The 22,088-nt window shown below is 41.2% G+C and overlaps 1 protein-coding gene across 1 annotated transcript; it reads left to right on the top strand.

Moving 5' to 3' along the window:
• The first annotated feature begins 1,484 nt into the window (after positions 1 to 1,484).
• cacng3b (calcium voltage-gated channel auxiliary subunit gamma 3b) lies at positions 1,485 to 21,475 on the top strand. Its single transcript, XM_088437028.1, has 4 exons — positions 1,485 to 2,589; positions 16,661 to 16,744; positions 19,039 to 19,179; positions 20,929 to 21,475. The coding sequence occupies exons 1-4, from the start codon at positions 2,373 to 2,375 to the stop codon at positions 21,432 to 21,434; spliced, it is 948 nt and encodes a 315-aa protein (XP_088293154.1). The 5' UTR covers positions 1,485 to 2,372; the 3' UTR covers positions 21,435 to 21,475.
• Positions 21,476 to 22,088: the final 613 nt, after the last annotated feature.

Raw genomic sequence — 22,088 nt, forward strand, 5'->3', positions numbered from 1 at the left:
ATGATTAAATATCACTTATAGGAGGAATGTGGGAGGAAGTTGGCGCACACAAAGCTAAGTCAATTTTTATGTAATGTGATTAATAGATTAGGTTCGTTACCATCCATGAATCATTTGTTTTCTTTCACTTTAAACTTTAGCAGTTGTCCTTTGTGTCTTCTTCCTTGTCCTCCTCTATTCCGGCCCCCAATAATTTCTCCTGCCAACTTTCTACCGCTTATCTGCGCCATCCCTCCCTCACCTCCTCGCTCTCACATCTCCCTCCTTTTTTTTTTGCCTGTCTTTCTCCCTTCACTGTCACTCCTTCAACATCCCACCCGCCTGTCCCTCACCAGAGGTGGGATGCTATGCTTCTCTTCCTGAAGTCATTTCTATGTTAATGAGTCTTCTTGTGCGATAACGTGGGCAGCAAGAGCCTTATGTGTGCACGCACACACGCGTTGCAAGGGTGATAGGACCTGTCATTGCTCTCTCTCTTGTTGATCTGCCCCTGCTGCATTTATGTATTTGTAATCCCTTTCTTTTTACTTTCCCTCCCTCCTCTGTGTTTTTGATCCCTGAAACTCCCCGCTTTCCTCCTCACTGTGACAGCCGCTGTCAGTCAGAGCATCATTTTGAAGTTAGTGCACCAGACGGTCCGTTAGTTGGAACTCTGTCTATATCTAAATGTGTGTGTAATGGGAAAGTGGACAAAGACTGATCTGCACTGGCCATGGATGCCGCAAGATCTCTGGTTTGTGTGATCTGTTTATATATATATATATATATATATATATATATATATATATATATATATATATATATATATATATATATATATACTTGCATGATTTCAAGGCTATTTTGCATTTTTTAAAGCAGACACACACACAAAAATCCCAATGCTGTGACACTGTGAGTGTTTAAGTAGGCAATGGTGGTTGAGACAGTCATATCTGTTCGATCTCTTGTGGCATACACACTCAATAACACAGTGACTACGTTAACTGAACTGTGAAGCTCACAGCGCCTTGTGTGGAGGCCATGCAGGAGAGGAATCATTAAAAACGGTCCGTGGCTCTTTAAGTGGCGTTTCTGCTTCTCTCCCGGGTGCTATTCTTCATGCATCACTACTTGCTTCTCGCTCTCCCCTTTCTCTCCTCCCTCATGCTCGTGTGTAGACTATAGGAGCAAACTCCTACTTTCAGGACCGCGGACAGCTCTCCAGACGCATGCGGCATCGTCTGTGGCTGTCCGCACGGGGCGCGTCAATTTCACTTGTGTTTTTTTGCTTTAAAACGAACATATTCTCATGATTCTTTGTATAAAACACTGTTCTTGTTAAGAATACGCCATCATTTAAGTGGCCTGATTTCAGTCTCACCGAACGTTTAGTCTCCTCCTGGTTGACCAAAGCGATCCCTGCTGGTTTTTATAGTTTTGGAATAGTAGGCGGGATGATGAGCATAGCTCGGACGTGATTGGCTACTAAAGGCCAACTTTCCTCCTGTTGACCAATCAGGGTCGAATGGCGTGGCCCCAGGCGGATTTTGAGGAGATGCGCGGTTAGTTTTAGTTTGTGTTGGTTGGACCGAAGGGAGGAAGAGGAAGGAGGAGGAGAAGGACAACGAGGAGGAGGCGAAACCTGTCACTATTTTCTCGCCCCTCCATTTGTACCAACAGGCACGTTGTCAGGAGCGAGGATCTGTTCTCCGGCGCGAATACAGCACCGGTGTGCACAACGCCAAGACGTCTCCATTTTGATGCCTCGGATGAAAAGCAGCCGCTGTATCAAGCCGAGAGTGGATTTCGAGCGAGAACATGTCAGTGAATCAACAGCTGGAGAGGAAGAAAACACAACAGTGTCACAGTTGCTGACGTGCAGACTTCGTTTGTTGGAAAAACGGATGGGAAAACGCATCAAGTTCGCCTCTTAAATTTGGTGCTATACGACGTGTTCTACATATAAAGCAAAGCGGTCAGCAGGGACAAAACAGAGCGGTGAGTTTCGAAAAAAAAAAGATGCTCACTGTGCCGGCTGCTAGCTGAGTCGCTAACTCCGAGACGTCCGCCGCAGGAAACAAATGACTGAATTAGGTAGACAATGTGGCGTCTTTTGGGCTGAGTGAGGACAGTGTGGGCTCTTCGAGGACAACCGGTGGTCGTTAAAGCTCCGGTGTGCGCGTGTGCGTGCGTGTGTACGGCGTTTGGATGCGCCACCTTTCCGCCCTTTACCACCAGCCTCACGAGACCGCAAACCTCGTCGACATGTCATCCCAGGAGCCAGTTTGTTAAATTTACCCTCTCCCCAAATCTCGCGTGGAAATAGGGGAGGGGGGAGCCCATAAGAGAGGAGGTTGAAGAAAGATTAAGCCCAAACAGGAGTCGCCTATATGAAGATGCTGATGTGTGACCGCGGCGTCCAGATGCTCGTGACGACGGTGGGCGCGTTCGCTGCCTTCAGCCTCATGACCATCGCGGTGGGGACAGACTACTGGCTGTACTCGCGTGGGGTCTGCCGCGTGAAAAGCAGCGGCGATAACGACACGAGCCGCAAGAACGAGGAGGTGATGACGCACTCCGGCCTCTGGCGGACCTGCTGTCTGGAAGGTACGTGACCAGTCTGCTTGACCTGTGGGCGTGCGTGTGTGTTTACCCTTCGTCTTCCACTCTCACACCCATCAGCTACAGCAATACCTTGTTACGTTTAGTGACTAAGCAAGAAGCTCACTTTACTACTCTATCAAATAATTTACCCATTTGGAGTAGAGTGGACCGCTGTTAATCCACTCCAGGACCGCCCTCCCAAAAAAAAAGCACTAATTTTTTTGAGGGCTGAACAAAATCCACATCGCAATCTACTATTATGCAATATAAAAAATGCAATGGCAGCAAATTGGAAAAACAAAACATTTGCTTCGATTTGGTATGCTTTATTTCATTGTAATAACTATAGCCTAAAATCCATATGTTGTCATGTCAATGTTTAATGAAACATTTTAAGTTGAAGTGATAAAGTCATCGATTTGTTTGCATTATTGTTGTTATCTCACCCATGTTTTACTGAATTATTTTTATGTCACAGTTTAATAATGTCTAACTGTCATCGTGAAAACTCAATTAACAAATCAAGGGCATTTTTTTTTGCCTCATATATCCGCTTTTTGGTGTACAAGTCAGAAAAAATGTCAAGCCACTCAGCGCAACTCCTGTTGATAGTTTACATACAAAACATACCAGAAACGCGGTGAGAAGGCAAACTTCAAAATAAATGTTACGTGTGAACATGAATGCTTTGGAATGTGTTTATGTTCAAGTTGTTCTTGGTATCACGTTGACTCACTAGACCTGCTTTTGTATTGGCAATTACCCCATCACAAACTGTGCTCCCGAGAGTCCCGACTCTCAATGTCATTCTGAAATGACATTCAATTGCCAATTGCCAATTAAGAGTGCCAAAAGAAATGACCTATATAAGCTATCGTTGTATTGTATGATGCCTGTTGCTAGCATTTTGCAGTAGCTCCGTTGTTAATAGTAGTGTCTAGCATAAATTTGCCGCTAGCTTGCAGCGCTTGAGTGCTCCATATCGGCTGGCGAGAGTATTCGGATCTCTTTCCAAAGACAGTTTAATAGACGTAAATGACTTTGCATACTTTGATGCTAACAGCCTATGGTACCGATATTGCAGTTTATAGTACTATCCGATAGCAATACGATACTGTGCTGCACATTCTGAGGATGTTTTATATCATATAGTCCTGGCGCACCTGACAATATGATGACAGAAAGTAGACTGGACCTTAGATCAAATAAAAGCTAGTCTAAGTTGTCGCACAAATGGTGTCTAGCGATCTTTGTGGGTTTGATTATAGCGCAGGCAGAAAAATTGTAACTGCCCTTTATATCTGGTGGATGTCATCGTGTTACTTTCAGAAATAGGACAACAGCCTGCATCAAATCCTCTGAGATATAGTTGAAATCACTTCTTGAGTTAGATCATGCACAGTGCGAGACTTGCACTGGGCTTGAAAATATGGCCCTCCGTGTTGTCGTGTGTGTGTGTGTGTTCTGCCTCTCCACAGTAACCATCATTTGTGCGATCGTCTTTTCTATTCCTCTAATACACATCGGCACATCAATTTGTGCGCGCGTGTGTGTTTTTGACTATCCAATAATCCCTGTGAATCAGCCTGTTTCCGCTATCATAGAACAGACTGCTCTTAAGTCTTGTTTGGTGGAAGTAAAGGTATAAAATCTTACTACGGACTTTAATATGACTAGAACAAAAATTGTCCCTTTGAACAACAATGTTAAGATTTTTTCAAGCATTACCCGTAGTGTCGATGTAAAAGGTTATCTATCGCATTGTGTCAGCTTGGTAATTGATAAGTGATGGAGGGTGGGATGCAGGACACACCCAGGTGTACCATGCCTCCTAAATCAGCTAAGATTGCCTCCGGCTTCCTCGTGTCCCTGAGTACAATTGAAAATGAATGACTTTGTGTAACGTACGGCATGACAAAGCCCGTGTTAAATCCTGTGTTTGAATGCTGTTATATCTCTCTTTAATATGGCTTTTACTAGCAATCTTTGATAGGGCTGGTTACAACTCTCACCTCACTTCACCTCAGTCTCACCTGAGAAATAGATTGTCACCAAGGCAATGCAAAAAGAAAAACAGCTAAACTCAAAACATCAATCGCTTTGGAGCTTAGATTCCCTTGCGATATCAAATCAGAAATAAACAGCAGGCCATTTGTAAACTGTTTTGGATGGGTTCATGTTACTTATTCTATAGGAGGTTGGTATAACACTCATAAAAATTCCATCCATAAATCCATTGTCTAGAGCTCACAAGGGCCACATGCTTGCTGATGCCTATCCCAGCTGAATTTGGGCCCCGAACTGTGAGGCAGACGTGCTAACCACTGCGCCACTGAGCTGCTTTCATTAAAAAAAAAACAACTGATACATAATGACTTTGGATACTATTTTTTTTTCATACTGATGCCGGTGGCTGGTATCAGCAGCAACAGCAAATGCTCGACAACATAAGGCTACTATCAATACTCTCCCATTACTACATCTTGAAAAATTAGCATTAATTCAATGGAAATGCTATAGTGGAATATATAGGCATTTTGGTAAAAATATGTCACTGTTTTTTTGGAAAATGTCTGGAATACCACTGGTCTTGGTACTTTGTAAAGGTACTGATGACTAATTAGGAGCTGAAACTTGTACTGGTATTGGTCTAACAAAAAAAAAAAAGTGGTATTGAACGGCCCTTGTCAGAACCAGTCATATTTTCTGAGATGGCTCATGTGACATTCATTCACAAGCTACACTGTGATTGGTTGTTGCCTGAGCCCTGAGTACATGCAATGTCTTTTTCAGTTGACAGCAAGATGTAGGTGAAAGGTATCATTTGTACAGACTTTATCAAATTAGTTAAAAAAACATTTTTTTGCTGAAAATGGTAAATACGGTATGATTGCTTTAACTGAAAGGTTGTGTCAAGCCAATGAATATTTCCTGTACTACAATATCATGTTACTTATCTACCTTTAATATCGGTGTTGAATAATTTATTTACCAAACTTCTTTAACTTCTCAGCTAGAACTCATATCAACAAAAAACGTAATCCTTCACTCTGACTTGAGCATTGTAATTTCTTGTAGAATACTTGACTTTGAGCTGTCTTTTGATAATTTTCTGCATTAGCGCAAGTCAGCTTTGCATCGCCTCAAGATGAAATATGTGTGTATGCATTTTGTGTGCAGCCAAACATAACCATCTCATTCTGGGGGGCATAGGAGGCTATTACAGGGCCAGATGGTGCAGGTCTGAGGATCCACTGATGCACACGCACACACACATGCACACAGGCACACACTTTTACTCTTGTAATTGGATGAGTAAATAGGCAAATTCAAGGATATTCCCAAGCTATCACATAAACAGAGCAATGGGGGCAATACAGAAAGTTAACACAATGTCAGCACAATGTCAGTGTGCACATACACACTGTGGCTCACATGCAAAATAGCATGCAGGCGAGGATGTGCTCAGTCATGTACAAACGCTTGGTCTCTGGTCGTCACTGTTTTATCATTCATAACAACCTCATAAATAGACATCTCTGATGGGCGGACTGTCCATGTGGCCTCAGAGCCACCCGAAATGAGAGAAAAAAATAGCTGAGGTGTATAACATTGTGTGTGCATTGGGCTTGTGTAGAAAGCTGGTCCCCAACACACTTATTTAAGTTTCATGAGCAGGTGTTTCTGAAGGTACTAAGGTCTACGCAGAATCCCGGATGCTTTGGCGCTCTTCCTGTTGCTTGTCACATGGTTTGGAAGATATTTCTGCCACTGCCACACATTTTGATAAACAGTGTATTTTAATGGAAAGGTGTTCATTTTTTTTCCAAGCTAACTATGAAAAATTGTGTGATTGCTTCATTCAAATTAGTAAACGACCCTAATTAATTCTAAGAGTAAGTGGGCTGATTATTATCAAGCAAGCACATAGTTGGCATAGGGTATGCAGTGTATGTTTTTTTTTGTATAGGTGTGCTGAGGTGATGAATGAGCTCAGAAAGCCTGGAAATGAGCAGGGAAGGATGGAAAGGCTTAGAGGACGGAACACAAATGAGTGGAGTAGAGGAGTGGAGGGAGCCAAGTGATGGATGAGTGGTGCATAACCTCCGTTTCAGATGAATCTCTGGGGAGTGTTTGACCCTGCTGGAGACCACCTGGTAATAGAAAATACTTTTTTTTCTTCTAAAAAGACAGGGACAAAATGATCACCCAAATGGGAGAATGAACCACAAAATAAGGAGGGAGGAAGAGAATTGAATGAATTAGAAATAGGCAATCAATCAAGATGTTGGGCTCTGTCTGTGTCTTGGATAAAAAAAAAAAAGAATCAACTAACTGATGGAGAAGGAGGGAAGCTGGGCTGGGTAAAGACAGAGACAGCTTGTCTAAATTATTTTGTGAGATGAATGACGGAAAAACCGTGTTATAAAGGGCCGAGGAAAGAGATGAAGACATGGGAAGCATTATTCTGCTGAGCTGAGGATCGCACGAAAAAATAAGAGCTATGCTTTTGCTTTTCAGAGTCCCAAATAGTCACACTCAATTTCATGTTGTTGTTTTTTTTTTTTTTTCTTGGGCAGCTCAGTGGGACAGTGGTTAACATGTCTGCTTCATAGTTCATGGACCCGAGTTCAAAGCCACCTCGCTCCAGTCACGTTTCAAAAACATGCATGACAGGTGAATCTGTGAAAAAAAAGGTACACATTCTTGCATTCAGTCCAAACCAACGGTCGGTAACCTTTATTATTGAAATGGGCATTTTGACTGTCTACTAGAGAAAAAAAAAAAAAACTACTATACAACGAAAGCATTTAAAACATCCAAACTGAGAATTACACTATATAAAAAATAATATTAACATTTTTTTTTTTAGTAAACCTCTTATTAATCAAATGAAAGCCAAATGTAAATGATCCACCGCAGTCACCCAAAAATGCACACCTAAAATTCTATTTCTATGTCCTTTTTTTGCACAAGCATTATATCGTTAACCGTCCATTTGAATTGAGTTAGGTTTTACTTAATATAATATATATATATTAGCAAAATATGCAGAACATTTTTGTATTGTACCTTTTGCTCTGAAAAAAACCCCAAAACTATTTGGCCCCACTCTAAACAGAGTAAATCTAAAAGTAAAATTTACTGTTGAAACAGTTTAGAATATTCAGAGTACTGTACGTAGACATTTACCGTGTAATAGAAATCAACAAAAACTGAAGGTTTTTTTTAGAAAACCGTAACACTGTTGTAATTTTCATTACTCATTAAGTTACACTAAGATCCACAGCAGATCTGAAGCCATGGATTGCCGGCCGTTTGACCAGACCAATTGGAAAATTCTAAACATAGGAATAGTTAATAAATTTGGCGAAACCTGGAAAACTATATGAAGTAAAAGTCTCTCCAAAGCTTTAAAAAGAGCCTTATGAGTCGAGAGTCATAAAAAAAGAAATCACTAGGGAAAACATGGTGAAGGGAAAAAGGTGAGGCAGGGGAGTAAAAAATAAATCCCCTTTGGTTGAGCCTTGGGAGTCAAATGATAGAGTGAGAAATGCCAGGACAAGCCGGGTGGCAGCAATGACAAAATGATGAAATGGTGAGTGACTTTAAGATGTCTTCGGCAGCAAGAGTTGTGACTAGAAGAACACAAACAAATTTAAAAAGGGGATGAGGGAAGAGGCTACATTATTTTAAGTGGTGTGTGTTGCTTGGCTTTGTCAAGACCTTTTTAGTTCCAATCAGTAGATAGCATTTAGTATTCTAAGTGCGCTCTCACACTAGCACTCAGTGGTTCATTTTAATCAAACTCTAGTTTGCCTTTCCTCTTGGTGTGCGGTCTGTTGGGTCAGGCTTGAGTCGGGTCAAACCAGGTTAGGAGAGGTGGCACGGTTTCAGATATAGGAGGTTACCATTCATCGTGAGATGCCTTACACGATCGATCCGTTATTTACTGATTTACTTAGTTGTGTTTGTTTATGAGCGCTGTTTCAGTACAAAGCAATTGAAGACTCTAAATAAAAGGTGTGAGTGGTAATCCACCTTTTGCCTGATGACATTTCGCAAAGGCTCCTGCAGACATGTGACACAGAATCACAGACTTATATGTTATTGGGCTATCAATTGTTGTGTTTTAATTGATACGAAATAAAAAGTATTGTGAATTCCAACTAACAGAGGTTAGGTATATAATTTGATATTTGTTCTGACTGGCTTTGCTTTCATTTTATTGTGAATAGCTTAGCATGATGCAGACTAATATTTGAGTAGTACGCAGAAAATTTGAGCTTTTTTTGCAATAAAATGTACATGTACTGTCGTGCTTCCCCCAGATTTATTGGTACAGCTATATTCCATTCGCGATGGTATTTTTGCAACAAAAAACAAAGTGAAAACCCCCAAGAGAAATCATTGTATTCAAGTTTTGTGGGCTTGGCATATGGAAACATAAGATGGCCGCCAGGTCATTTTCTTCTCCCTAACCCTAGACAGCGTTCTTAGTCCAGTTCTATATAAATTAATAAAATATGGAGGATTCCTGGAGATGCAAATGTTTCTTGGTGGGAAAAGCCAGAATTTTTGTTGAGTGAATGTCAATGAATGATGAGTTATGCACATAGTAGTCGTGTTGCTGTTTGAAGATAGATATTGGACATTCCGCACATCACTTCACTACCAAGTCAATTATTAATGACTCAAACATGAATATGCATTAGAAATACTTGTATTTTCTGTAAGAGAGTATCGCTACACTTGCCAAAAAATTCATCAAACCCAAAGGTCACAGCAGCTTGTCTCACAAATGCACTTTGCCTGATGTTGCTTTGTTTTTGCTACAGTATAAGTAAATTTAGAGAATACATACAATGAATGAAGATCCATCTATTAATGTAGACGTGCAGCAAAGAATTAAGAACATATGATCAAAGTAGTCCGTAATTATTTTGAATGATCAATTCATCATTTGGATGTCTTTTTAATTCAAAAGTCAGCTTCTCAGTTGCAAATGTTTTCAGATAATTGTAGTCGTTCATGAAAGCAGACCCAATGTATTTGTGTTGTATCAAAATATGAAAAGACCATCTTGATGGCTCCATTTGTTGTCTTGGTGCACCATCTAGTGGTCGAATGGCTGAAACTATTTGTGTGCTTAAAAACACATAAAGTAATTCCACAAATATAACGGGCACTTATTTTTCCCAAAAATGAAAGCCAAAAGTATGAGTGCATCCTATAAATGGAGCCGTTTGCCGCTCTTTTATCCTTATATTGAGGTTGAAATACTGACACATTTGATTTTGGGTGATTGGGTGACAGGGCGACATCTATAGGACGTTTTTGGTGCGACGAGACACGAAACATGACGCGAGATCAGTTTCGGGTTGTTTGTGTTTTCTGATCTTAAATGATATTTGCTAATGCCAATCACAATTGCTAATCGTTTCGCACAGGCAATTTTCTTGGTGTCAAACGATTCATATGTGTAAAAGATAATTAACAATGAATAGTTCTAGCTACTCACTTTAACTTAAAATTCAACCTTAGTAAACACATTTAATTATTTGACTATTCAATGGAATAATCAATGAGATAATCAATTAGAAAAAGATTTGATAGTGACTGGCCTACTTCTTTGAATTGAGGTTCAAGGACCTTGGAACTGTTGACGTATTCTTCAAAAGCAGTACAGCACAACCTCCGTTTAAACGTCTGCTTTTGAATGGAGGGAACCGACCTAAGGGGATGAGATGAGAACATTTGGAACAGAAAAGTGTTTTGGCAAAAGAGGGGGTGAATATGTGTGCTTGAGGATGAACAAGCTGGAAAAAAGGGAGTGAAAATGCGAGATGTGCATCCAAGCACAACGCACCTCGCTCCCTTTCATCAGCCATCACCGTGGAAACGAGCCTTTTCCTGCCTCTCCCTCTTTCCCTCTCCTGGCTTCTCTCTGCTTCTCCTGAAAGAAGTAATCAGAGAGAGAGCGAGGTAGACACACATTAGAAGAGAAGGAGAGGAAGCGGTTCAGTCGGCCAGGCTGAGCTGTCAGAGGCGCTCGGTAGAAACAAGCGCCCCAATTTGCTGTGCTTTTTAACTTGCTTCTCCTCACCCTCGCTCACTCCATCCTCGTCGTTGTCGTCTTGGTCATGCGTGTGTTTGTGTGTGCATCTGGCTGGTTTGGGTCTCGCACAGCTTTTGGAATACACACCATCTGATTAGGGACAGCTTGGAGGCATGTTATGCCTTCATTAATGAGCGTTATCAGTGGTGGGGAAGAGATGCGACAAGAAAAGGTCCCTTGCTGGATTTTTGAACAGATGTTGTTTGCAATCTTGACTCCCAAAGCAACCAGGTCGGGGTGAAAGTAATTATTTTATTCCGGTGTTTCTATGAGATTCACCGACTTTCATGTGTCATATTACCAAACATAATACATGATCATATACACCCAGCATATTCATTTGTGTCCACTGTCGTGGACATTGGGTCTGAGGGAGATGTAGGGTACAAAAACCTTGGTTCACAAACATACTTCATATCTGGGACTAGAAAATGTTTGTGACCAGAAGCCATTTTTTTCTCATTTAAATCTGTAAAAATAGTATTAATCCTTTTTAGCCTCTGGACCAAGTCACTCTAAAAGAGTATTTTAATCAATTACCCAACAACTAATTAATTATCAAATGAATTTTGACTCATTTTTGATAATTGATATCATTAGGATTCCTTGGTTTAATTCAAGATTGTCAAAATAAACAAACATGCAAGATAACACTCCTCTGGGACTGGAGTTCAAAGCCTATGTTCTAGTTATATAGAAATAAGCAACAGGAACGAGATGAATATTTGGTACGTAACGCACACTGCACGTACAGCGAATCAGTACCAAACAATGACCGTTGTGCAAATTATGTAGTCATCTAGCAATATTATGACCAGTAGTGTGATCCTCATGATATGACAGCAGTTGTACAAACAATGGAGAGAGGTCTTGAGCATTTTAAGTTTCCAGGAGTCTTGAATGCTGATTAACTCCAGTTATGCAAATAATGCAGAGTGCCAAAGCTACAATCATGAACACGATCACAACAGGCTTGTGAAAATTATGCACATTATGCAAAATGCCACTATGCAATTATTTTCATTTGTTTAGGGAGTTGATTGCAAGGGAAGAATCATTTGGAATGATTGCTGGTTTGAGTGTGCTAAGATCAATAGAACTTACCTGAGTGAAAGAGCTTGACGAGGTGGTGACCAGAACGTTAAGGGTCAGAGGGTTCTGCTTCCCTTTGTCTTAGTTCTTGAGGTGACTAATCGTCTCAGCAGTCCTAACTGTCCGTTGCAGTCTGCTTTTGTCCACCTTTGTGTCAGCACGAAAAAAAACTGATGGATCAACTCAGGATTTATTCAGTGACTGCATATGTAGACAAACAAGCAAGCATTCTCACTCATTCGTTCGCATAAAGACAGTTTATGTGCATCAGCTGAACATCATCTGTGATCCACCCGTCGTCCGCCCACCCGAGTCGATGAACAACATGCGAAAATCCTAAGCATGACCCCTGGGTACTCTGAGAACCTCTGAATGATACCATGCATATTTTACAATGAGTAACCAAAGAAAACTAACAAGAGAAGAGACAACATTTCCAATTCCTTACAAAAAGGCTCACGTTGGGATTTGATAGCAGAACCTTTCGACTGCGTGGGTGCGAGACAACACAATCGGCTAGATGGTTCCCTATTTCATTTGTGCTTTGTGTCTTCTGAATAATTAAACAGTTTGCTTGTATGGGTTCGTGTGTGTGAGCGTGCGTGTGTGGTTGTACGGGTGGGAAGGGAGTCATATCAAGGGCACACAGCTGGCACCGCATACCCAACTCATCACAAATGTTGGAACATTTGGGTGCACACTGTTGTTTGTGTTTGTCTTCTGTTTAACCTTGTTTGAAGGCAGTGTTTGCTTGTTTCCAGTGGTGTATTGTTGCTGCTCTGCATGCATAGCCCTGTTACTCTCCAGTAATTTCACAGAAGAAACCGACGACAGTGATGCACGTGATGCGGCGTGACCTTTCTTTTCGTCATAATAAGGGGGTGTTAACAAGGTTGCAAAATGCAAAATTCCTGCCTCAAATGTTTTGTTTTTGTGTATGCGGCTCCGCACTCTTTTCAATCACTTCTTTTGTTAACAAATGTGATTTGGTCATTTACACATAACAAATGACAGAGACCTTCGGTCACATAAACTGTATGTTGCATGAGCAGTAATTATTTCAATAAGTAGCTCCTCCTTTGGACATCATCTGTTCCCATAGCTATTCTATGTGTCGTTAGCTTGCTAGCATCATTAGAGTGCCTCATTGTTGAGCATCAGTGTTGACAGAAGTGAAAGTTTGAGGAATGGGAGAATTTTGGAAGAAAGTCCGATTCATCAATCAGCGTCAAGGCAGGGACTTTGAGTTTGAATTCAAGTGGGTACGGCCTTCTTGTGGAGTTTGCATTTTCTCCCTAAGCCTGCATGGGTTCTCTCCGGTCAATCCGGCTTCCTCCCACATTCAAAAAACATGCACGGCAGGTGTGTTTGACACTAAATTGCCCTCAGGTGTGATTGGGTGTGTGAATGGTTGTTCATCTCTGTGTGAAATTGGCTGGCAACTAATTCAGCGTGTTCCTTGCCTACTTGCCCAAAATCAACTGGGATAGGCAACAACAAACCTGCAAACCTTGTGAGGAGAAGCAGCTATAGAAAATGGATGGATGGATTATACACTCGAAAACCAGTTCAGTCAAAAATAACCCAAATCGGGTCATGAGGGAACCAAAGCAGCTTTTTAAATTGTTCATTTTATTCAGATTTTTTTTTGATTGATTCAATTTGGATTATTTATTACCCATCTGTTATTTGAGTTTTTCTTTTTCTTTTTCTTTTTCTTTTGAGTCTTTGTTTTCACCGCTATGCTTCGGTCCTGATGACGTCATGTTTAAGAAAAGAAATGTCCAATTGAGGCAACATACGTGTGTTGCAATTCAGCCAGAAGGACAAAGTAGACCTACATGACACATGAGATAAAACACAGAAACACTCAAGCAGAGGAACCATCAGCCCCATTCTCTGAATCCCATAATGCCATCATGCTGCCCTCGGGCCGTGCTGACCTTTGGGAGGCGCATGTGTCCAGATAGATGCGTCCACTGCTATGTACTTTGTGTACAATGCAGAGATGACATGCAGTTTCTTTTTATATTCTTCATGCTCCCTGCGCGTTCCCCCGTTTGTACTTATAGAAACACAAAAGCATGATCGAACAGTTGTAGTTGCGGACGCGGACAACCTCCAGCACACCGAGCCGAAATGAATCGCTTTCATTCGTGCGTGCACGTGCGTGCATTAGCATCAGGAGGATTCAATAGCAATTGGTCCACTTACAAGGCAGGAAGTGTAATGAATTTCCTTTCTGCCACAGCTGTGATTGATGATTACTTATACCTTGATTACGTATACCTCTTCTGTGATGCTACTGCAACTTTTATCATCCATTGAAATGAGACCTAAAAAGTAGCATTCAAATATGTAAAAATAACCATCTTTAGCAATGTTGTTGTTGTTTTTTTTAACTTCTAATGACAATTAGGAATTAATAGGCAGATTAAGTCAAAAATATTGACATATAAAACCCTTCAACACTTACGTTTGTTGAAATGTCTTTATGGATATGTTTATCAAACATCTTTTTAAGTTTCCATCAGGATTTTGTTTTTATTTTTTGCCTTTATGAATCAATATTGATCAGGCAGGTGATAAATGTAAAAAAAAAACGTAAAAATACATCCTTGGCAATGAATGAGTTGATGTGAATCAACCTCTTCTTCTTCTAATAAAGGGGAGGTAATAGGAAAGTATTACTGCTACCTAACTGTGTTTGATAGATGCTGCTGGAATTATTGCATTTTGCATGCGTGTCAGCATGCAACATAGAACACATCTTCAGCTTTTTGGTTGCTTCACTTAAGCTTGCGATGATGTGCAGCGAGCTGTTTGCAGCAGCAAGTGCAAGACATCAAACGCCGCGCAGTCTGTCAGATGGCTTGCGTGCTGCATCAAATGTTTGGTCCCATTTAATGAGAAGTCTCAAGTCAAGTAATTAGCTTCACAGAGTTTGCACTTTAGCTTGTTTCCTCTGAGCCACATTTGACCAATTACAGTGGTGGCAGACTGCAGGATTTTTTTTAACTTCCTGCAGGGAATTGGGCCCCTGTTCAGGGAATTAGATCAAATTATCGCTGCTGTGAAGCTGTTATTGTAAAATTAAACATTTGAATATCGATGCTTTGGCCAAGAGCTGAAGAAATAGTCTGTGTGTGAAATAAAGAAAGCATCATCACACAGCTTTTTGAAATGTCTCGGCCAATTTAAAAGACGTTACTGTATACTGTAGTTGTGACTGTTTTAAAACTAGCTCAGTACAACTCTGGGATGAGTGCCAAAAGAATGAAGAAAAATACTCTCAGCCTGGGATTTATTGTCAACCCCGGTAATAAGAATAACATATTGTTCTCCAAATGGAGCAAGATGGAAATCTGCAAGACACATGAATGATCAAGTATCACAAATTACCGTATAGGAATAGATAAAAGTCTTCACGTTCGAATCGAATGTTTGCTTTAATTCTAAATATTAAAATCCTGAAATGTGTCATTCGACGTAGCGAGCGTCAATTTATGAAAGATGTCAAGTGCAAGAAACTCTTCATATGCAAATGATTCAGCAGCACATTTCCTCCCGTTCCTCTGCCGTTCTATGGCCAAATCTCTTTCACAAGCACTTTCCTCTCTTGCCATCCTCCTTCATCTCACCCCCAAAGCCTCACCTCCCCCTCACATCGACACCCCGCATCCCCCGTGGCGTTGACCATGTGTGAATGGGACAGGATGATGGGAAGGAATTAAGCCACATTCCCACCTGTGAGTGTGTGAGCACTGGAGGACTTCCACAAAGGAGGATGAGTCACTCTCCGGCTGACATGAGGCGCGCTCGTTGCATCCGCAGCCCAGTCAATACAACAAACGCAAACACACACTATCCAGAGCCTTTCACTTACATGCGGGATTGATAGTGTTCATGTATTACTTTAATGAGCTAGGTCCGTTTCTCTCGGCACACTTAAAGGCTGCTTCAGTGTGTGTGCGCGAGTGTGCGTGTGTGTAGATTCACGGCAGTAATCGGGCTTGTGTGGGGCAGGCATGATAAGACTTTTCATTAGGGTTTCCTCACAAATAGCCTGAAGGTTACCTGTCCGCTATCATCTGCTATCTCTTTTTCTCAGCTTGTGCTTTCTTTCTGTCTGATAGTTTGTGTGCGTGTTCTTACGTAGTAAAGCTGCAACGATTAATCGACAGCTAAGCGATTAGAAAATTCATTTGTAAATATTGAATAATCGTTTTAAAACCTCGTTGAACTTGAAATTTCTCAAATGCCCTGAATTAGGGCTGTGATAAATGATCATTTTCGTTGTCAATTCTGACAAACGTTTTTGTCGATTAATCAATAAATCAGATTCAACTGAGGAAAAAAAAAGATTTTTCACTTATCGTGGGGGGGTTCTTGACCCCGTTAACCACGAAAAACGAGGGATCACTGGATATCTATCTATCTATCTATCTATCTATCTATCTATCTATCTATCTATCTATCTATCTATCTAGTTATTGTGAAAACAGCAATTACTTTGGAAAAAAAAAATTAAAATGCTTGCCAATGTGTATTTTCTGCAACTTCAATTTGAACTAATGTCCCATTTTGCAATAAAGGAACCAAAATTCAATAAAAAAAAAAATCAGATTCAAGCATCATTCAACAAATTAATTGTGTGAATAATTCATTACTGGATGAATAGTCCTTTTACAATTTCCCAGAATGTACCACCAGTGGAAATGTAGTAGGCTGGACTGGAGGGATAAAGCCTCCAGTGAGACTGAACACAATTAAAGCCCGGAGATCAATCTCTGTGTTTTACATACAGTTAATAGCAAGTTAAACAAATGTTATTTCACAAACACTCCTCTCCCCTCTCTCCAGGAACCTTCCGAGGTGTGTGTAAGAAGATCGATCACTTTCCAGAGGACGCCGACTACGAAGCAGACGCTGCTGAATACCTCCTGCGTACGTTTATTAATAAACACACATCACATTGCGCCATAAGTTATCTATAATGATGTTTAAACTGTCATAGTTCATTTTTCAGGCCGTAGCTTGACACTATAGTTTAATTTTCCCATGACCTCGAAGATAGCCAAGCTCATTTTACATACAGCTGATTTACCAATATGTTTATTAGTGTCATTGCACTTAGCGGTGGCGTCCAACAGCAGCTTTTAATGCTCTGCTAGAGGGAAAGGTAATTATGATCTCGTAATGTAATCATTATACCATACTGTATATTAAAATCACTACGGCAATACCTCAGGATGGGAATTAAAAGCAAAGAACGTCTTGTATCTAAGCTCGACGGGCCTGCTGTACTTGCTCGTAGGGATGGGACGTTTGCTGTTTGAGGCAGCATGGATCAACAATGTGAAAGCACTGAAGAGATGGATAGACTACTCTCATGCTGCCTTGGCTAAGATAAATGAATATTGTTTTTTACTCTTTCCTTGCAAGATGAAAGATTCTTCTTTGGAAAGATGCATAACCCCAGAGCAAGTGATTTAACCAGCGCACAGGCTTTTATCAACAACCACAGTTTGTTAGGGGGATAAAATGACAAACTACCCTCTTATTTCCAGATACGTCTATAAAGGTATTAGAGGAGAAAATGGTAGGCGGCTGTAATTTTTTTTTCCTTCCGATTGTAAACCGTAAAGATGGATGGAGAGGAAAATATTAGCAGCAACAGGGGGGGGTGGGAAAAGGGGTGGGGGAGGGAACAGCCAGAGCTTCTTTTGCATTGCTCCACTGAACACAGAGCAACATCCCCAGAGGCCGCCAATTCCAACACAAGCCTGACAGCCGGCCAACCAATAGGAAGCCAGGACCTAGTGACCGGCATTTCATTCAGCCCAGGGGTGTGGGCTATGGGGGCGGGGCCTGTGTGCTCAACCGCACAACATCATTGGTCACTGCCCTTTCAGGAATGCTGGTCGTGTTGTATAACACAAGTTAAAAGGTTTCGTTAAATCTTGGTATGTTTTGCATGTACAGTACACGTTCTCAACACAAGTCAATGACAAGCTGTTTGCAGGAAACTTCAGAATGCCATCACACTGAGTGCACATATGGGATCCTGACAAATATTTCTAATTATTTCGGCTGCATATGTGTCAGTGAATTGCTCCATCTGTCTTGGTTTCATCTATTTCCCTTCCTCTCTTTGCGCTGCTTTTTCATGTTGAAAATTCGAGCGTTGCCAAGCTAATTGCGTGGACTTCATTTTTACCAAATTGCCTTCATCCTTCAGGTGGTCGTGTCTGTGTGATTTAAAAATCACATCACATCACATCACCAGCTGCTCTGTTTCTTCAAACCAAAAATGAGAGCGGTAATACAGCCACAAGTGAAATATGCAAGTCTTTGCTGAAATAGAGTGGTGATGAGAGTGATTCAACGTAGTTTTTCTTTTTTGAAGAAGAAGAAGAAGAACTCGTGAGCGTAAACTTGAGATATCTGTGCCTGATGGTTGCAGCAATCTTTTACTTCACAGTTTGGCAAAGTCATTTCAATCAAAAATGATATTCAAACATGTTAATGCCACACACAGTTTAAGTTTATATCCTCTTGAGACCCAGTCTATTCATTGGTGCAATTTCCGCATTTTTGGGCTATCTTTGACTCATTCGAGCAGCCTAGCGAGCTCTACAAGACATCCTAGCTTTTCTAAGGATGCAGCAGCAATATGCATACAACAGTACTCACAGACATGTATTCTTTATCCTCTACATAAAACAACTAATTTTAGTGCCAGACCAATAAGAGATTACGATTAATCCCACTTGAGTTCTTGCGTGGGAGTGTAGTAAGATTACAAATGTGGTCATAGAATGAAATAAACTCATATCCCACACCACCATTGTCCAATAAAAGCTCAATTGAGACCGTGAAACTGAAAAATGCCCAGTTTTTTGGAGCCTGACTAATATGTCACATCTTGCTGTGAAACACAAGATTTGAAAAACTGGCTCACAGAAGGGAAAAATGAAGGCTCCGATTCATTACAACAAAAATGACAGTGACGTCATCCATTCACATCAACTCAACTTTTACAACAATTGTGCCGAATGCAAAAAATAAATAAAAAATCCAGTCGTTGAACGCTTAGCATTCAGAAAATCAGCTCCGGGCGCTTACTTGTGTACTAGTCATCGGTGGAGGCATTGTGACATCCATTGCTGCTATTTTGGTAACCTGTACTCTGGGCCTGCCAAATTTCATTAAGCAAACATCTTGTATGAACTTAACAGGTGCAGTGCGTGCCTCCAGTATCTTCCCCATCATGAGTGTGGGTCTGCTCTTCTTGGGAGGACTCTGTGTAGCCGCCAGTGAGTTTTACCGCAGCCGACACAACGTCATCCTCAGCGCAGGAATCTTCTTTGTCTCCGCAGGTCAGTGTGCAATGCAAATCTGTCTCAAAAGTGGCACAAAATAGGTCTGCGCATTTTTGTTTTCCCGCTGCAAATGCCTTTCCAGGTTACATATCAATGTCAAGCTCATTTCCTGTCCGGGTGTTCAAATTAAATTGTCATACTGCAGTTTATTGTTTAGCTGCTCACTTTTCTTTTTCTAAATACTTGGAACATGAAAAAAAAGACATTGACTGTCATTTGCACTTCATTTTTCCACTTTGAATTTCATTTTTAAATCATTCATCCCCAAGCAAATAACAAAATACAAAAATAGTTTATATTGTAGGCATTGAATATTTGAAGCTACTTTGTTTTTGTTTTTTTATGAAGGTGCAGCAAGATAATATTTTGCGCCAATACTCCTCATCCTGATAACAGCCAAACAATATTGCTTCCATTTGATCTAAAGTCCGGAAAGAAGGGGTTGAACTTTAGCCACGTGTGTTCAACTGTAAATAATATAATATTCAAATATCAATGTGTGTGCTGATAAGTGTGTGGCGCTTAAAAGCCATATAGATCAAGCGGGTTCAGGTCGAATAATTTATACATGTTGAGCATCATTCAAAGCACACAGAGCTGTGGAACCAGATCGTGGAGATTGGACAGAGCAGCCAATCGAGATTTCAAGCACGCGTCGATACAGCCGCACATCATCAGCCTCTGACTCGAGACGCATAGGATATCTCATAAACACACACACACACATCTGCTCTTGCCCCTGACACACAAAACGGGCTGTAATTGCTGTTCAGTGAGATGTGGAGGGCCCCACTGGGGTTTTGTAGTAAATTCTTGAGGCCAAATTGGTAATTATTTACCACAAAAGTGTGAGGCTGATTGTGCTTAATTACAGCCGACTAATTGTCCCCATCCTGTAAGTTCCACCACACTGCATGAGCACTGTACTCTGGACTAATGATATGAATAGAAGGAACCAGCTGCGTGTGAGTTTGCGAGGCTGATTTGCTTTTGATTGGCTGTCCATCACATTTTTTGCTTTACTTTTTAACTACTACCTAAATATCTAATGAACTCATTTGAAATGTAGAATTTGCAAACTCAGAAGCTGTAAGATCAAACCAATGCATTTGGCAGCAATTTAATGGAACAATTCCATTTAAGATATTTTCATATTAGTATAAAATCAATTACAGCTGATGATTTAAAATGTATTCAGTTTTACGCAGATGACAAAATTGTCCGATAAAAAAAGCGATGAAAAAGCCGATATTTCAAACGACTTGATTTTGTACTGAAATGACAAAGGAATCCTGTGATACTTCATTTGTTTACCCATTTTATCAGTAAAAAGTTCATATGCAATTTCTCCATTAATTTTCTTCATTATTTTTCTTTTACAGTTAACTCTTTTAATGCCAGCCATATTTAAAATAGAATCTGACAGTTTCAAGCATTTCGACTGATCAGAGAGATCAAACCAGAGCTGCCCATTCCCATTGTGTTAATTACTGTTAAAAACACATTTTCATCCGTCCGGCCATCCATTCCTTTCTTTTTTTTTTTTCTCCGCTAGCTAATGACAGCAGGCCAAAAAAGTCTGAAGTTTGGACACCCATGTTTTAGACAAAACGATCCATTTTCAGGGTTTTTCGGTGCAGGTTTATCCTTGGTTCCTTTTTTCTGTAGACTGAGAAATTCAGGTTTAAAACTTGGCAAAGGTCTTGCCCATGTTTATAAGTGTTATTTCTTCTCTTTCTTTTGCAGGTCTCAGTAACATCATTGGAATTATAGTCTATATTTCGGCCAACTCTGGCGATCCGGGCCAGAGCGACAGCAAGAAGTCTTACTCCTACGGCTGGTCGTTCTACTTCGGTGCTCTATCCTTCATAATGGCCGAAATGGTTGGGGTGCTGGCGGTGCACATGTTCATCGAGAAGCACCGCAAACAACGAGCCAAGTCCCGCACCGAGCTCATCAAGAAGTCGGCCTTCAGCCGCATCCCCTCCTATCGTTACCGCTTCCGGCGCCGCTCCAGCGTCCGCTCGTCAGAGGTTCCCAGCCGTGATGCCTCGCCGCTGGGTAAAGTTGGTTACACAGGGCCCGGAGCCTCTGAGATGCCCATGTACACGCTAAACCCCCGCGAGGCGGGCAACGCCGCCACCAAATCGGGTTTAGGCGGGCTGCTCAACTCTGAGAGGGAGTTCCTCCAGAGTAGCACGCTCACTAAAGACTACACAAAGGACCCCAATCGCAGGACCACGCCTGTGTGAGAGGTGTTGCCTGCAGATATCAACCAATCACAAGTAGCGAAGAGGAGGCGGCTGGGAGAGGGAGTGCTCGCTGAAGCAAGCAGGGGACGCACGGGGTTAAAGGGGCATTGGGGGGGGTACAGGGAGTCTGAAATACCTTTGACTGTGAACTTTTAGCCTTTGAACTGTGAATCCTGAGCCCAGTGAGCATTTTAGTGTGTGTAGCACGAGCTGTTTGGATGGAGAACTTGTTCTCATCGCCACTTAACCTCATGTTTGTGTTGTTGGCGCATTCATTTGTTCTATTCGTGATCAACCTATACTCATTTGAAGATTTTTTTTATGGGTTTGTCTCAAATAGCGATATTTGCTATTTTGGCAGATGAACAAATGTAAATGTGAGGAAGAGGGCAGGGTAGAACGTCTGACCGCGTTTGGTAGCAGATCAGCATTTCAGCTGACTAAAAAATATCAATGAGGGATGCATTTGTATATATAGTACTTCGTTTTTATCGCTTGAATCATGGACTTGCTTCTGCCATGACAGACAGACCGCACTGAAGATGAATAGAGTTCATCCCTCGTAAGTTCGCTCCGTTTATAGCTGATCTCTGATCGGTTGTTTGGTTGGCGGGGGTGTCATCACTTCTAGTTGGTCATTTTTTAGATCACCGG

Source organism: Hippichthys cyanospilos, chromosome 16 (genome assembly GCF_059441005.1).
Source record: "Hippichthys cyanospilos isolate Australia breed blue-spotted pipefish chromosome 16, RoL_Hcya_1.0, whole genome shotgun sequence".
NCBI classification, from domain to species: Eukaryota; Metazoa; Chordata; class Actinopteri; order Syngnathiformes; family Syngnathidae; genus Hippichthys; species Hippichthys cyanospilos.